The following is a 17,565-nucleotide window of genomic DNA, read 5'->3' as shown; positions in this document are numbered from 1 at the left end:
AGAGTTAAGTTCTACAAACATTAAGGCTGTAGGAAGTAGAAAGGAGGTCTAAAAAGCTTGTTTTAACTTGAGTTTTCTATAATTATTACTTCTATATTCAGAATTTGGTCAACTTTCTAAGCTAATACACCTTTAGCAGAAAGCAGTAGCTGTGATACTTTTGGTAAGTCTAACAAACTTGTCCTTGTTTGAAATTCAACTGCAGTTGCCTCAGGTGGAAGGTACTAAGCAAACTTCATAAACTAAATGATATTTACAAACCCCTTGAGACTGACAGTTAATTTTTTCACAGATGAATGTCAGTACTTCCTTAATAAGGACTGTACTGTCCAAAGGTCTTTTTTTGTTTTGTGTATTTTTATTTCTGAGAATAATAGATAGGAACTTTTCCCCAAAAGATTCTGATGGCTTTTTCTGGTTTTTGTTTTTCTTTTTTTTAAATTATAATTTTGGATTTTCTATCTCAATTATATACCTAAAATAGTTATGCTATTATTTTTGCTATGTTTCTAAGTAAAAGCAAGGGTGTTTCTATGTTGAAATTACAGACATCTTATTTCTTCCATTTTACTGTTGCAAGGTATTTTGGTTTCTCTATCTGCTACTGCACAACTTCATGTCTGACATAGCTCATCAGTCATAAACTGATTTTTTTCTGTTTTTCTATTCTATATTCTATGTATTTCTATTTTTTCTATTTTGTAATCTCCAGTGTAGCGATTGTTGAGGTTTGCAAAGAAGTTCTGATCTTGGTTGCAGCAGTGCAAGTTTGGCATAGTGTTAAGTATCAAGTTGCTCTGTGCTGCAAAGAAGGACTGTGGTTGTGCATGTGAACCAGCACAATTCCATCCAGTTCAATGGGATAAAGCTTGAAGGGACAGGAGCAGGTATGAACAGATCTCCTGTCCTAATATGGAGAACAGAGCACCAGCTTCTGAAATTCAGGGTATTCTGCCTGTATTTTTCACAGAGGAAAAATAAAATGCATATGGAAAGAATTAGTTACATGACTTATTAAATGGGAATGTAGTACAGTTTTCTGTGCTCAGAAATTCATCGTAATAATACTCAGTTAGACTTCAGTAAGGCTGTTCATTATTTGTAGAAAATGTACTGCTACCTGGAATGATCAGCAGAGAGGAGACTAAAATCACAGTTACTCTTCAGTTTCTTAAATTTGCTTTTCTGCCATTAAAGAAGAGAAGATTGGCAATATTGTGCCAGTGCCATAAATTTATTCACAAAAACTAGTTCACTTTGTGAAGAACAGCAAAACAAGACAGAGTTTAATTTTATGGAAGCAGTAGTCAATCTGCATGAAGGAGCTTTCATCACCGGAGTTATTGCTACACACTGCAATCTGAAATGGTGTGTTCTTTTAAAACTTTCTCAAGCACTGAATCTATTTTCAAAGTATCATAGTTGGAGCTCTTCTGTTGGAAGTGTTTTGAACTCCGGTTTAGTTGGCAGATTGCTCCCGGTCCTTTTTCCTTTTGTGGTACATCTAGATATTTCAAAAAAAAAATATGGAAGGACAGATTGGCTTCCTGACAGGGTTTTGATGGAAAATTTCCTTAAGTTTATTTGGCTTTACATTTTTAGTCTGAAGACTTTGCCATAGGCAACCAGTGTACAAAGTACCTGTAATGGCAGCTCTGCATTTAGCTGTCAGCACCACAGTATAATCTGCAAACCTTCAGCTTGCCTTAAAAGGGGAGAAAATACTTTTTTACTGTAGGTCTTGAAGGGAGGTGTTGTATTTTTGAGAACAACATAGTAATGGAGAGTTCTCGATGATTTTTGTCAGAAAGTACCATTAATGTTACCGTGTCAAGTTTCCAAAAGCTGCAGATTTGGCTGTCAGTCACCACACTTACCAGTCCATGGCTGACCGCCTGTGATCATTCAGGTCACTTGGAAGAACCACTCTTGAGCTCCATACTGAAACTTTCATTCTGGCTACTTAAATCTTCTTAAGCTTGTACTGCTCCCTCAAGGGGAGTAATCTGAAGAGGATTCTCATGCCATTGAGATCGCCCTGCATGGCAGGGCTTCCTCCCTGGCGTGCCCTCGCTGAATACGGTGCGCGCAGGTACCACAGTGGTGCTGTCAGAACCACAGCACTGCAAGGCTGTGTGTCAATGGGGAAGAAAAGGTTGGCCCATGAAAGGTGGTCTGCTGATTTGACAGGCTAAAAAGGGCAGGCTTTTCTGTGGGTGTGGAACACTCACAGCACTGTGAGTCAGGTTAGGGGATCTTTATGGACAGTAGTGGGAAAGAACTGAGAGGGAAAAGGTACAGTGACAATGATGTCTAATTAATAGAGGTCAGATTTTACCTTGCTGGAGAACCAGATATCCAAATGCAAATAGAGCAGAATCTGGACTTTTAGCAGCAGTGAGAATGCTGATGTTCTATACTGCTTTGGGAGTTTGACTGTAATTAATTGCAGTTCTGAGGAAGACTATTTTATCTTTCACCTCTCAAAGGAGAGAAAAAGAATGGTTGGTAAAGTTAGTTTAAAAATAGCCTGAGGAGTCTGACATATTCAGCTGTGTATACAAAGCTCACCAAATTACAAAAAGAAATATAATACTTAGTAATGGTGTTCTTCTCAATTTCACCAACATTTTTACTTCCTGCCTCCTAAAATGTTGAGATATTTTTAAGTACCTATATTGTGAGTTCATGTGGTTTACTGTCTGACATAGGAGAGCAGGTTATTCTTGGGTTATATTTTTGAGATTTTCCCCTGGAACCGTAAGGCTAAGAAGTATGTATTTACATGAAAGATGAGAATATAGTGTGTTTTCTTGACTTCAGGAGTTGGAACTTTAAGAAAGGCTTGCACTTCTGCTCGCTTAGTCAAAGCAGGTTATTTGATGGGTTGGATTGTTACAAGTCAAAATTTCTTTTCTTCAGCTGTAGTATACAAATAAAAGAGAGATTACATCCATATCCTACTCCAGGATTATCCTGAAGGAAGGAGGTCCATTTCAGGAAGCAGTTGTGACATTCTAGAGAGCGAATGGGTACTTGGGTTCCCCTGGCTGTTGCACTGGGGCCAGGGATGAGAGCCATCAGGTTCTGACCAGCCCTGGCAGGATCAGGGCATTTGGGCTGCAGGATAGTGCTGGTGTAGGGCTCACTGTAAGGCCATAGGCTGCTTCCTGGTTAGATTTTAATTTACGATTTATGTATTATAAACTTGTTAATAAAAGGAGGTGCTGTACCTTTAAGTAGCACATGCCATCTAACCATCAACAGGCATCTCTTGCGGCAGCTTTAGCCTGTTTCTCCAATCATGCCTGCCTAAGTCAATAATGCTTTGCTAAAGCTCCTCGTGCATTAAAGGTTACCGTTTAGCTTGTTCCATGAATCACAGCAGATGCATAACTTGGCAGTGACCATTTCTGTCCCTCCCCTTCTTCGCTTCATACTGACTGCAGCCCCCCAGCTCAGTGCTGACCGAGCCCCCTCCCCCAGCAGGGAGAAGTCATTACATGAAGAGATCAACTTACCAGTTGTCTTCAGAGCAGTGGCTGAGAGCAAAGCTCCTGGTCGGACCGTGAGTGCGAGAGAAAGGGGGAGAGGGAGACAGACTCGTACCTACAAGAGCTCAGGGCTGTGATCCTGAGACACAAGTGCATCTGCTAGCTGTTAGTACTTGGCAGAGGGTTTGCTCCTCCAGGGTAGCTCTAACTTTGGGTAATAATGTTTGTCAGCTACCTGATACTAACGTTGCTCTGCTTTCAAACAGCAGTGTTAGCAAGACCTGGGGGTGAGGTAAGCAAAGTCTTGTCAAAAACCGTCTTGTCACAGTTGCATTTTCTTCATATCTGTTAAGATGGACGTGAATGATTTTTATGCTGCTAGACGTTTTAGAATTGTATTGTTTGTGTTGTGTAAAAAGCTTTTGCTTCGGTTTAGTTTTGGGGGTTTGTTTTGTTTGGGGGATTTCTGTTTGCTTTTTTGCTGTTGCTTTGGGTTTGTTTGGTTGTGTTTTTTTTTTTTCTTTGCAAAAGCTGAAAGGTGCTAAAGGAGACTAGTTTGAAACTTCTCTGGATTTGGTATACAATACGCTTTCTGTGAGAGATGACTAATTTGTGAATTTTTCTTTACTAACATACGGAGAAATATGATACTCTGCAGCAGTAGATGGTAGCGTTTTGTTCATATTTTCTACAAAAAATGTGCGCTAGTGAAAAAGTTTTTACACAGGATACATTTTTGGGGATGTGAGCATGTAAAAACTCCAGGCTTCATTACTTTAATAACATTCTTTTTGTGCAAATACATGTAATGTTTAGTCTGGGGCAGGGCAGAAAGAACTTGATTTTTTGAAAAATATTTATCTTATTATTAAAGAGGGACTTTATGCATTCCTAGTATTCCTAATTCCTAACTCTTGAACAGTGGAATAGAACAGCTTTTTCTATGCTTTAAAAAATTGCTACTTGATTTATGAAGAGCCATTTTCCAGATTTTTGTCCTCATCAGAGCAGTTTGTCGTCAAGTACTCATTTCATACCAAAGCAGAAGTTTTAAGCTATTTTTTTGCCATTTAGGGAATAATTCAGCAGGCGTGGTAGTATTAGATACAAAATATTCCATCTATTGAAATTACTAGCAGAAAACACGTTTGATACTCATTCTCCCTTGCTCTACCTGGAATGGGATGCATTTTAAAGGAATTGGATAATTTTGTTCCATAAATATGCCTTCCTTAAGTAAATCTTCTGAAAACAGTGATTAATCTTTAGAGCTTTGTCTTTTGTTAGTCCTGTCATAACTTAGTAGTAGCCTAATGAAGTCCAGATCAATTACTTTCCCTGGTAAAGGTGGAAGTGAACTGGAAAAAACACCTTGTCCAACAGTGTGTGGTTGACACTCTCTGTAGCTCATACAGAAATAAATTTTATTTTGCTTTCAGGGTGTTTTAATAAGAGAATCTGTAACAGCTTTGATTGAAGAAAATGTCTCTTAATGAAATCTTGTGCTGCCTTTGATCTAGTTGAAGCAGGGAAAAGTTTTCAGCAGAGTCTCAACAAATTTAAATGGTTTGATGATCAGAGCAACTGGAAGCTGACCATTGCCCTCTAGTTGTCACAGAAGTTTTTAACTTCCTGGTTGATTGTTATTGAGCACAGAAAATGATAGATGGACTCACCTTGTTCAGACTGAGGGACCTTAAAATCTGTGGTGGCTCATATGGAAAATATTTCTGTCACCACTGCATGCACATGTGGTCTTCAGAGATCCATATAAAGAACAAATCTAGAGCAGCAGCAGTATTGCCTGCCAATTATCCTCATTAGCAAGTGAAATAAAAGCAATGCTGTGTTCTTACCTGGAAATTAATTTCTGCTGTAAATGTGCAGTGTGGAATGTTTTAGCACTGTGATCCATATGCCAAGTACTTTAAACTGGACTGTTGTTCTTAGGTTTTCAGCTAATACAGCAGACAGAACATTAAAAATTGGCCTGTTGCTTTATCAGTGAATTTTAGGTTGTAGGTTTTAGCATAGGTAGTGAGAAATTTTCGCCTTTATTATGTTCGTATGGCTAATTTTGGAAATTTCATAATACAAAATATACTGTGTCTACTGTTATTAATATAATTTTTCTTTGTCCTCTATTGTAAGAGACCACCCGATAATCTTTTGCATTTCCCTGCTCCAGCTGCAGAACCTTGGCTACATAAATATTATTTCTCTAGGAAATTACTCGGTAAAGATTTTTCCTGTGGTTGACAGTGAATTGAAGACAGAGAAAATAAGTGAGAAGCCATTTTTTAAAGGAACCTGAATTGTTGTTTTGTGCTCCTTTGAACTGTTTTGTATACTTCTCTGAATATTTTAGTTGATTTATAGGTATGTATTTTTAAAAGTTCTGCTCATAAAACTGTCAGTTTTTGATAGATTATAAAGTGAATAGGAAGTTGCTTTTCTTGCCAGTTTGTTTTTTCCGTATTTTAATGCTGCAGAACTTTTAGCTGTTCAAGAAACAGAAAGTAACAAAAATTCAGGTATTACCTTTTTTCCCATCTAGTTCTTAAGGAACCCCTAACACTTGTTCTAATGTGTGTATGATTATGTTCTGCTTCTCATTTGTTGCTGATTTAAGGCATGACTTGGCATGAAGTCAATGAAACTGCATTGCATCACTTTTCCATCCAGGAAGGAAATAAGGTTGTATAGATTTGCAGCTTGTACTGCATTTGTATGGCCAAGCCCAAAGTTTGTGTGTGTGTGCTTCTTAGGAAATGAACATGCTGAACTCCTAGCAAAACAGTACTTAATCAAGGTTCCCTCCTTCTCACTTCTTTAATCTGGTGGTTAGGAATCAGCTCTAGCATGAAAATTTTTGGTTTGACTAGATACATTGGGCTTGAGAAATCTTTGAGCAAGTAGGGAGTTTTCCTGAGTAATAGCACATCCCTGTATTTTCAGTTATTCCTAAGCCTATTATTATTCTTCACCCACAAGGAGGTAGCCTTTTAAATACTCTTTTCTCAGTGTACTTGACAGAGGTTTGCATTTGAGAAAAGAATTTCACGTTCCTTGAGAATTCAAGTGAATTCTCCCATTTTAGTAGCTTCTTTAATCCCATACAAATTGACCATAATCAATCTCCTATCTCCCTCAGTACAGGTGTCAGAGAAGCTATGCGAATGTTCCAAAGTCACCAGCCTGGCCTTCTCAGCAATAAAGCAAAACCCAATTGTACCATTCTTGAATGGTTTGAATTGTTTTCTATTAGTGTTTAAAAAAATTCAGTCTAGCTGACAAAATGTGTGGACAAAGGGCCTCACATATAACTTCAATGTTGATTTGATCTGTATTTTAATGTGATAAGTAATCATAAGCTGACTAATCATCAAAATACACGATATAAACGCAGAACTTTCAGCATGTTTAAGTGAATAGGAATGGGTTTTAAGATTTACCACCTAATTATTTTCAGTTCTTGAATAGTGGTTGTTCAGATAACAGCATGTTTTGCTACGTTAATCAAGCTGTTTATAGAAGCAAAAGTTTTAATATATAGATACTATTTAGCTTAAGAGTATTGAATACTACATGCTGTTCAGCTTTCTTCATTAAGTAGTTCAGCATGAAGTGTAGAAGGTACTAAACAGTGTCCTCAAGAGTTGTTTTAATATATTGTTATTATAAATAAATTTCACAGATGTGAAATGCTTCCCTTTGGAATTTGGGCATAAAGAGGGTGAAAAAATTGCGCTCCACCCGCTAAAATGAGTAAAGGGAGCCTGAGCAACTCTGAGTGAGACTCTTGGTATGCTACAGACACTGCTGGTTCTGATCTGTGGCGTATGGGCCAGTGCATGGAGTAGTTGTTCTACACAGTGTCCCAAGTTGCAAGACCAGGAATAAACAGACAGGAGTGCAGAGGGACCTTATTGCCATGAGCTCCTGTTCATTTCCACATCCACACTGGTTGGCCTCTCTGCAGTGTGTAGTTTGTCCACAGGAACCAGACAGGCAAAGTGAATTTGTCAGTATTTTAAAAGATCATTCAGTTCTGAACAGGTTCAGGTGTCACAGTCCCCACTGTACAAATGCAACCCATTGCAAGAAACATCTCAGTGTTCATCCCAGTGTCATTGCTTATTTCCATGTGGTACAATATGAATGGTGCTCTCCCTTGTTGATCTTGTTCAAGCAAGAAGGAAAAACACAAAAAAAAAAACCCACAAAAGACCCCAAACACCTTGAGATCATGACCCTTTTGACACTGTCTCTTGACTGGCTATTCTCTTCTCAAGGAGGAGCTCTCTTTCCTGAGACCTACTGGAGTAAAATTTGTGACCTTACTCAGTGGAATCTTCCAGTGTCCCATGGTCAGACCTGATGCGCATGTGGACGCTGGTGTGTGTGCTTGTGAAGAGGCAGGGAGACAACTCACCAGCAGGTTACACGTGCTGCAGCTAATGCAGTTTTGGGCACCTCTGTGAAAGGGCAGCATGGAGAATGAACATGGCAATGCTGCGTGACTGTTGGTGGTCTTCATTTATTGCATTCAGCTTTACTTTACCAGCCATATTGTCATGGCCATAATTACTGTTGTGTCTGTGGATTTTGTCATCTTCAATTTTTTTATCGTTTTGATAGTCCTATGAGGTACTGCTGTTACACAGCTGTTACTTATAAATTCCTGGGCCACAAAGGTAAAATACAATTTGGAGGCTCAAAATGTTATCAGTAAGAATGACCTTTATATATGCTTGAAAAATCAGCCTTTCTAGCACATGAATGGTTTTGTATCCAAGCACCGTGTCAAAGAAACTTTGTGTGGCCAGAAAATGAACTAGTTAAGCTATGTCCGCTCAGTCACCAGGCTCGAGTTTAGCTGATGCCACACCTTCAGTCATGGGCAGGGAGCTCATGATGTGGCCCAGTAAAACAAGCATTTCCATCTCTGACTTTCACAGGGCCGGAATATAAGAAAACATAATTTCTCCCACTGACATATGGACAAAAATAATTCCTCATCTCTGTACCTGAGTATTTCCATCTGCAAGCCGAGGTTAATAGGGTTTCCATTGATTCTCCTGAGAAATTGATACATCACCTTGTCTGTTGCTTTCCCATAAAAACATCACCCTTAACCCTTCTGTTTATGAAGCATGAGAATGTTTGAGAACATTTGTGGCCTGGTAACTAAGGAGGGATTGAACCATTTATTTATTAAGCATATATAAAAGAAAGTTTTTTGGATTTACTTTAAAATTACCTGATTAGAAAAGGGAGATGGTAGTTTACATATGGCAGTAACTGCTGACTTCACCAGTAAAACGTCTGAAAGTGAGACATACCATAGTTGAAAAATAATTCTGTCAAGTAAATATCCACAGCCTTGGACAAATTATAAGAATGTGCTCTATGTATTGGTGTAAGTACCACAGTACATGTTTATTTGACCTCTGACATTCTTGCCTCACTCTCCCCAGCTTTGTTGTCTGTCTCAACTGCAGTATTAGTAGTACCACCCTGGTTTGCTTTGAAAACTCTGGTGTAAACTTAGTGTAGTAGAATGTTCAGTTTGGAGTTAATTACATTCTAGCAAAATGACTCAAAACTGTGTTCTTTTATCCTATGTGATTAGGGGGAATAAATGTTCTTCCAATTTTATTCTCAGGATTTCTGTATGGCATTATTTCTTCCTGTATGGTGTATCTGTGCCTATTCTTGTGGGAAAGACAGGACTGTGATCCCAGCAGAGTGGTGTGTACTGACCAAAGTCTGTAAGGATATTTCCCTAATGGCTCTCTAGATCTGAAGTTTTTTGGCTTTGGGCTCTGATTCAGGCTATGCTGAGCTTCTTGTTCCATGCCATAAACATCTAAAAGACGGATTGAGGGCTACAGTAATTCCCACAGTAATTACAGCATCATGCTCAGTCCTAGCATAGTTAAGCTAAATTCATTAAGTCATTACCGAAGAAATGGTTACGTGTGATGGATGAGCTAATTTGTTTCTGAGACATGATAGACCATTTTCTGGAAAGCTGTTCCAGAAACTTGTTGGATTACTTATTAGATAGACACATGTTTAAATGAATTTGCTATTAATTTTACACCTGGAAATACTATTTTCCCTAGAAACTGAAAGTTTACAAAATACTTTCCTAATCATATTTCATTATCAGTTTCCATTCTTTTGATTTGCTTAATTTTTTTCCACCTTTGATTTTTGAAGTAATAATTCTCTTAAAATTGAATTCTAATGAATGTATTTTTATCATTATAATGTAAATGCTTTTTCTTCTGGCATAGTGAGTTTAGCTCATTTTCTGAGGATTTTAATATTTTTTCCAAACATGCTGAGCATATAAATGGAGCAATGGATTTAGAAGGCAGGTAGTTACTATTAGGATGTATTGAAAGGTATTCACAAACAACAGAAAAGGAGGGAATAAAGATATAGTAAGTAAAATAAGTCCCTCTAATTGTTTTGTAAATCATAACAGTCATTGTATAAATAGGTTTTTCTTCTAAAGACTTCTTTGGTTTTCCTATCTCTTTATGGCAATGTTATAAGGCTCTGAATTTTTAAGGGCTCTGATGTATAATAGGGCACAGGAATGTGTTCCAAGACTCATAAAATCTTTAATTAAAAGAATGGAAATTCTTGTAAACTCCTGGTGGTTGCCTTTAAGTAATATCACTTCTTAAAACACTTCCCGCTCCCCCAAGCCTGTGAGATTATCTTGCATTTTGTTACAGCACTGTTACATTCTGCTGGTGGATGATGTACCCATTTTAGGGAAACAAGTTGATTATCAGAATTCCCCAGCCTTTCTGGAAGGGAGACCTGGCACACAAAAGAGACTGTGCTGAGTAACTAAACAAATGCTTTGCTGTTAAAAGTCAAAACGGAATTTTGCTACTAGCTTTCCTGGAGACACACTGCTGTAGGTGGGTTACTGCCAGTGCTCACTGAGCTTTTGCTCAGAGCCTCTGAGTCAAGAGTTGGGGGCAGTTGTGCAGCCATCAGGAACATAAAGCAAATTTTCAATGCATGGTTGAAAGACAGTGGGTAGAAGGGGACTGGTATGTGACACATATTCCTGTCCTTACTTGATCTGTGGCTTTCTCCATTTTTCCTTCAGTATCACTTGCTGTTCATGGCAGCCAAAAGGACAGCAGCAGGGATCAAGCATCATTCACTGGTGTGTAAGGACCCAAGGGCACCAACACAGCAATTATATCACTGACAGCACCTACATGCTTCTCTTTAAAGAGCCCTGCTAAATGAGACACATGAAACTGAAGCATGAGAGAGTATTAAATTAAAGGTTTGCCTGTGTATGTCATTGCCTGAAGCTGTTGATCTGTTTCTTCATGGGTTACAGGTATTATTTTCCCAGCATGTGGGTTGTGAGGAAAGTTTTATCAAGAGACAGAAGTTTTTGACAAATTTCCACTCCCACCTATTTGGCAGTCACAGGAAAAGGAGGTGAATTAGGAGTCAATAAATTAATTCTCCAAGCATAGCTGCTTTTTGACTGAAGCATAATGTTTAGTTCCATTTTTCATGAGATTTCTTCCCAAAATGTCATGATGATGGGAATAAATCCTTAAATACTTTTGACTTCAAGACAAATCCTTTTGTTATTCAGATTTTTAATCAAAATTAAAAGATTTTTTAAAAACCGTTTTTTGAGAAGGTGCTGACTAATATCGTCACAGGTAGGTGATAATACAGTAGTAGGAAGCTTGGTATTTAATATAAAATTGCCTCCTTGCATCTCAGAAATTGCAATTATAGGAGCAATGGTAAAAGCATGTGGAAATGCTGCATTTTGATCCCAAACAGTTAATAGATTTACCATAAGAAATCACCCCCTTTGAGGAAAGATCTCATGTTTCTCTTAATGTAGCTATTCCACTATACATTTCAGATGAGCTTTAAGTAACTACTGCAGAGACAACAAAGCCACATTTGATAACATTTGGTGTGTGGAGGGTATATTAACATCTGTACATGAACAGAATGTCTGAAACACGTGCTGGACTCTTGCTTGTAAGTACTTGAAAACTGAGATTTATTTAGTGCTCGAACGAGCAGATGATAGTGAAGTATTCTAGCCAGGGGCACCAACTGTTTTGGTGTTGTTAACTATGAGCCAATATCCTCTAGAAAAGCACAAGGGCACAGAATAACTATGTAAATAACTTTTCTTATTTCCTTATTAAATGGAAAATTCCTGCTGAAGTGGCAGAATTATCTTGTTGAAGCCAATCTGTTGAACTGAAGACAATTTCATTAAACATTTCCTTATATATTTTGATAGTGAGAAGCTCAGGCACAGGTTCTCTTCGTGCTATGGAGAAACTGAAGAGACAAAGTGATAGGTGCATAGTGCCCAGGTGACACAGAGGTGATGGGTGCATAGTGGCCGTGCCATTGAGGGCTGCACACATGTACTCTGCTCGTGACATGAGGTGGTTATGGTGTCATTTGCTATGTGACTGCATCTCATCCTTTTGAAAATTTTGAGTACTCAGGTGATTCTTCAGTATTTCAAGGTTAACTCTTCAGTGTTATGCTGAGGATCCCTGGTTGGAGCATATACCAAATGCTCATAACCGGTTACATTTGATAGGGTGCTTGGCTGTTGGTGGTATAATGGCTCTGGGATGAACAATGCATTACCAAAGAAACCAATAATTAAGAATGATCTACACAAGAAACAGAAATATTTCTTCAGCTGCTTTATTATGGTTCAGGAAATGAACAAAGCTAAAGCAAAGCAAAATGATAAGTAATTCCAGCATCAGACCATTGTGACAGTGGAGGTAAGAAAACATCTAGTGCATTCAGCTGTCACAGTGTGGCTATTGGGAATTATCTCTAGTTAAGACCACGTTAGCAGAGGCTGGCTTGTGTCCTGCCTTTTCTTTCTGAATGACCACCACTTCTAATTTTCAGATGAGAGTGGGAAATACTAGGAATGACAACTAATGTCATGATGCTTTATTTGTAATCATAGAAATGGGTTTCTAACCATGTAAAAACGGTTAATAACTAAGTAAAACCATGCTCAGGATTCAGTTTAAGGTAAACTGTCATAGTGACTTGTTCAGAAGAAATTAAAAAGTTTAGTAGTCTCAATTTTAGAGGTACTAGGTTCCCTTCACCTAGCTGTGTCAATACTGAGAGGCTTTAAAGGAACCTCTCAAGTACAGTTCTAATGTCTTCTTTGTTCTTACTCCTAACAAATTACCTAACTGTCACACTATGTTAAAGGTGTTAATAAATGTTATTTCTTAAGTGGGGGCTTTTCCTGTGCATCATTTTTGCTTTAGTAGTAGATACATTGATTCATTTGGCATGTTTCAGTTTTGTTGTTCTCGCTGCAGTATATTCTGCTTGTGACAAATGAGCCATCTAATTCTTTTATGGATTTCCCAAAGGCAATTTTAGGAAAGAAGAATCTGCAAATATCTGTTTATAAGACATTTGGTGTACTGAAAAACTGGGAGTTACTTGAAAAAATATAATACATTTTTCCATGTTGTCAGAAGTCAGTATTGATGCACAGAAGTCCATTAGTCCTTGGAAAGAATGGCAGTTGGTGTAGCTCCAGCTGTATATGCAGCCGTTCATTTTAAGAATTGATTGAGAGCAGATGAGATCAAAAGTTAACATCTGCAGCTGTTTCTGGCTGCTAAATAAGCATTAAGGACCTGGTGAAGCTGTATTTTAGGGAAGAATAAACACTAGAGAACTTGCAAGCATGAATTTCAATGTTAATAGTACTATAGCACTGTTCTCACTCAAGTTTCAAGTTTTGGGTTCTTCCCTCTGTTGAATAGAAGGCTGGGAATACCTAGTGAGCAAGTTAAAATTTGCACAACTTCACATCTTCCTGTAAAACAAATTAGTCCTTGGATAACAAACTAATGTTGCTAGAAAATGCTAATACTTCTGCTTCAAGTCAGAAGGAAATTTCTACTTCATCATAAACAGTTTGGCAACATTTTAGAAAGTAAGAAGTGAATGCTGTTAAAACATTGTTTGCTTTGAGAGGATTTGGCCAAGGAAAGTAAGGAAATGACCTGAAAAACAATCAGCCTTGTGGAAACTACTGGAGACTTCATTAGGGAGACATTGCAGGGAAGCAAGTGGAGGATCAGCACTGGGAATGTCAAGGTGAAGTCTTGGCTCAGATGAAGATGATGAAAGCCAAATTGTCACTGATTTTAAACTGTCATTATTCGTGTTTTGATCTCAGCAACTGAGGATTTAGGAAAGATGTCATTAGCCAAATTCCGCTGCCTTGATTAGATGCAAATTTTCCTATGTGCGTTATACAAATATCTGTACAATGGCTGAGTTGTAAGTGCATTGGTTGGGAGGATCTGGAAATAAATGTGGTATCCTGCAACATAAGGAATGAAAAAAACATCTGGTGTGGGACATTTCTAAAAATAGTAAGAGCTGACTAAACTCTGCGCAAACCTTTTTAAATTTTAGAATAGTGCTAAAATTCAGCAGATGTGCTGTCCCTTTTTCATTCATAAAAGTCCTATGGCTTAATAAGTTTCTGATTTTTATGTATTTATTTATTAAATTGCATTTTAATGATATAATTTTTATAATGACATTTGCCATTATTTGCTTTGAGTCTATGAGAATTTTAAGCCTTTCTCTCAGAGATCACTTACACTTTTAGTACGTTATTCACTCACTGAATAATCAAACTTAGAGATATGAAGAGGTAGTTAATTTTTTATCCAATCTGAAATAATTATACAATAATTAGCTGATAATTGCAGACCCCTGAGACACTTCTGCTTGTCTGCTTCCGAAGATGACAGTGGTGCTTACCAGTGTATTCACATGTACATATAAATGTAATCATTGAGTCTCTTTGTGGTATCTTTTTTTTCATCAGAACATTCAATTTTGAAAATACTTCTTGAATCAGACAAAGAAAAGTGTTTTTTAATCATTCTTCTATGACTTGTTATTGACAAAGTGTCCTTGATGCGCTCTTGGTATTTATTGTGTCCCTGAGACAAGTGAACATGAACTGCTAATTTTAGTTGTATTTTATGGCATCCTCCGGATAGCAAATGTAATGTAGTATTGCTCCTCAGTTGACACCATTTGTAGTGGATTTCAGGCTTGGTGTGTGTCCTTGGAGGCTTCATAAAGCCCAGACTACACACCACAGTTTGTGAGGTCACATCACCAGTTGTACAACATGATCACATGCATGTCTGGATTGCTTTAACAGTTGGGTGGCTGTGGTTTTCTTGGATTTTGGCTTTATTTTTCTATTTTTATATCTATCCTTTAGATTGGTTTCTACTAGGGATTTGTCGAACCTCTTCAGATAAAATGGGAACTGCGGAAACCTTATCATTTCTGGTCAGGAATCAAACTAAATTTCATGTCCGTGAAGCTCTAAAAAATGTAATTAAATTTTCTTCCTGGTATTTTTACTGTTTTGTCTAGACAGAAAAAAATAAATAGAAGCTTTAATAGTCATATTGGAATAGAAGATTAGAATTGTCCTTGTGGGTAAGGATATCCAAGTTCCTGTTTCAGGTCACCTACTCTTACGATCTTTCATACAACAATTTCTATTTTTCTTCCTTTTATATCTCCTTTGGTCCTTGAAGGTTCGGAGATAAGTAGTTAAATTTAGAAATATGCTTTTTGTTTGGAAATAAACCTGAAAAAGTTGGATAGTCTGAATATTTGACAATTTCCCAGAAAATATGTGAAATCATGAAGTTTTACAATAGTAACTAAGAGAAAAGGCAACCTTCAGATATTTTGGGATGGTTTTTTTGATTTGGAATGTCATCAGAATTGTTTTGCCAGCTTTAGTTTCTTCTATCTGTACATTAATTTCTGTAGCTGCTTCAGCTTTGATGACACAGGCATCTTGTAGCACTGTCTTGTATTGTCTTGTACCATAGGGACCCTTTATTGTCTGGTTAATCAAATATTTCCAATAAAGCTTTTCTGATGATGTAACATTGAGAACAGATAGTTTCTGTATGGATGTTCTAACAGAGGTAAGATGGGCTTACACTGTCAGGTGTTCCTGGTGGAGTTCTAGTAGGATCCCTTTCTTCTACATAATCTTCTGTTCTCAAAAACTGTGGTGCCTGTCTCAAATGCGTGGGGAAGCTAGTGATGTTTCCACGGTGATTAAAACTGGTCAGGCCTTAAAACTTCCCATTGACTAGTTCCTGTTCTGCCATATGTTTCTTGTCTTTTCCTTGCTTAACTTAAGAAGTAGGAGACTTATGGTTGGGTTTTAGCTACGTCAGCATCACAAAGTACTGCTCAGCTGTAGGTATTCTTTCTTGTCAACTCTGTTTCATGAGAGTAGACTTTTCTCATCTGTTAAATAGGGGTACTCAAAATTGTTAGATGGTAGAATGCCTACAAGGAAAGCTGTATCTCATGACACTCCGAAAGTTATTTCCATTTTCAAGTCCTCTGTGCCGTTCACTTCTGTAATGTTGTATTCACCTTGCCAAACTTAGGTTCATCTGGGAATCCTGAGGTAAACTGAGGGAGTCCCAAGCCACAGGGCAGCATCAAAGTGTCCACAAATGGTCTTAAAAATTGCTGGTGTCACTAATCCCTTATTAGATATAATGAGGCCCTAAAATTTCTTTTTGAATTGCCTTCATTAACCTGAGTCCTATGTAACTTGGAGAGGCAGATTTTAAATGTCTTTGTTAACATAGCAGGAGAGGTTATTAGAGGTTAATCCCTGAAGCATGACAGTTTTTATGCAGCCATAAATTTATTTGTGTTCGTTAAAAATACAAATGGTTTAAAGTTCAGCCCTTACAGTCTGTCTGGAGCTTAACTCAATGCACAATCATGGCACATTTCCAGATAGTGGTTGTGCCAGGCTACAAGAGTTGGTTTCCCTGTAGTGGTGAAGCTGAAACCATCTGACTCCACATACTTGAAGTCAGTTTACTGTTGAATTGGCAGCAGTTGCGGTCAGGCTTCAGTTGTAAGAAAATGCTTTATTGCTTCCAAGTTTCCCTTTCAGCAAAGAACACTTAGAAGACCATAAAACTGTCTGTGTCTTTCTAAGATCTATCATGGCAGCCTGGTAGAACAGCATGTATTTTTCATTTGAAGAGTTAGTGTTTTCCAGTTATGTGGAAGGCTTAACTAGCAATATTTATTTGTCCTCTGACTTGTTTCCTGTTGTTTTCCTCTGTCCCTTCTGAAATGCATGGATCTGCATCAACAATGTGGAGAGTTTAGTTCCTCTACTGGTTTTAAAACAGCGGGAGATGCAAGTGATGGAAATACCTGCTGCAGAATAGTTCAGCACTCTTGTCAAAAAGAAAAGCAGATAAGTGCCACAGAAGTTTAAACTAATACTCTGTGTCAAGTGGCACAAGGTGATACCTCAGTGTTAATCTCCAAGATAAATTCCATCCTCACTGCTTTTGTGCATGGTAACTGTGCCTGCTAATCCATTTGCAAGGACCATTGACTTTAGAAATTCCATTTTTGCTTGCCTTTGCCCACATTTTTAGGTAAGTACAGCAGTGGCATAACAAATTATCACACATGGCTTCTGTCTCAGATGCGTTTGTTGGCTTCTTTCAGATAAACCTTACATAAATCTTTTGAAAAGTAAAGTGTGTGGTTGATACATTGGTGAGAATGTTTTCTCTTGGTTTCTTACAGGTGCAGAACAGAGAAAACTAATGAAAGAACTTAAGGTGTTAGATTATTTTGATAGTGGTATGTCATGCATTCTTATCAAGGTCTTAAGCTCAAGCTGAATAAAAGTATTCAGTTAATATATCAAAAGTTGAGTGTATATAGGTTGGAAACCTACTTAGGAGTTTGAATCTAAACTTAAAAGAAGTTAAAAAGGGGAGTAAGGGAAACATATGGAAAAATTAAAAATTAAGCTTGATACTTAAAATGCAGTTTGGTGGAATGTCAAGGGGTGGCTTACATGGGTTTAATCAAATTAATGCTTCATTGTAAGGCTTTTAATTGTTTCCCTTCTGCATGAACTAGTTTTCAC

The 17,565-nt window shown here is 37.7% G+C and overlaps 1 protein-coding gene across 4 annotated transcripts in view; it reads left to right on the top strand.

Moving 5' to 3' along the window:
* Positions 1-17,565, top strand: part of THSD4 (thrombospondin type 1 domain containing 4) — a 244,155-nt gene that overhangs the window by 146,591 nt on the left and 79,999 nt on the right. The window contains exon 1 of one of the 4 annotated variants that reach the window (XM_042039242.1): positions 3,485-3,786. The exons of the other annotated variants lie outside the window; for them this stretch is intronic. Within the exon in view, the coding sequence (XP_041895176.1) occupies positions 3,715-3,786 (72 nt within the window). The 5' untranslated portion in view covers positions 3,485-3,714. Of the gene's footprint in view, positions 1-3,484; positions 3,787-17,565 lie in introns of those variants that run through there. 4 annotated transcript variants of the gene reach the window in all.

The sequence above is a fragment of the Corvus kubaryi genome, unplaced genomic scaffold, assembly GCF_017639235.1.
Source record: "Corvus kubaryi isolate FWS band 111438036 unplaced genomic scaffold, C.kubaryi_AGA036_p1.0 37394, whole genome shotgun sequence".
Lineage (NCBI taxonomy): Eukaryota > Metazoa > Chordata > Aves > Passeriformes > Corvidae > Corvus > Corvus kubaryi.
This window is presented reverse-complemented; position numbering and strand designations above follow the sequence as displayed.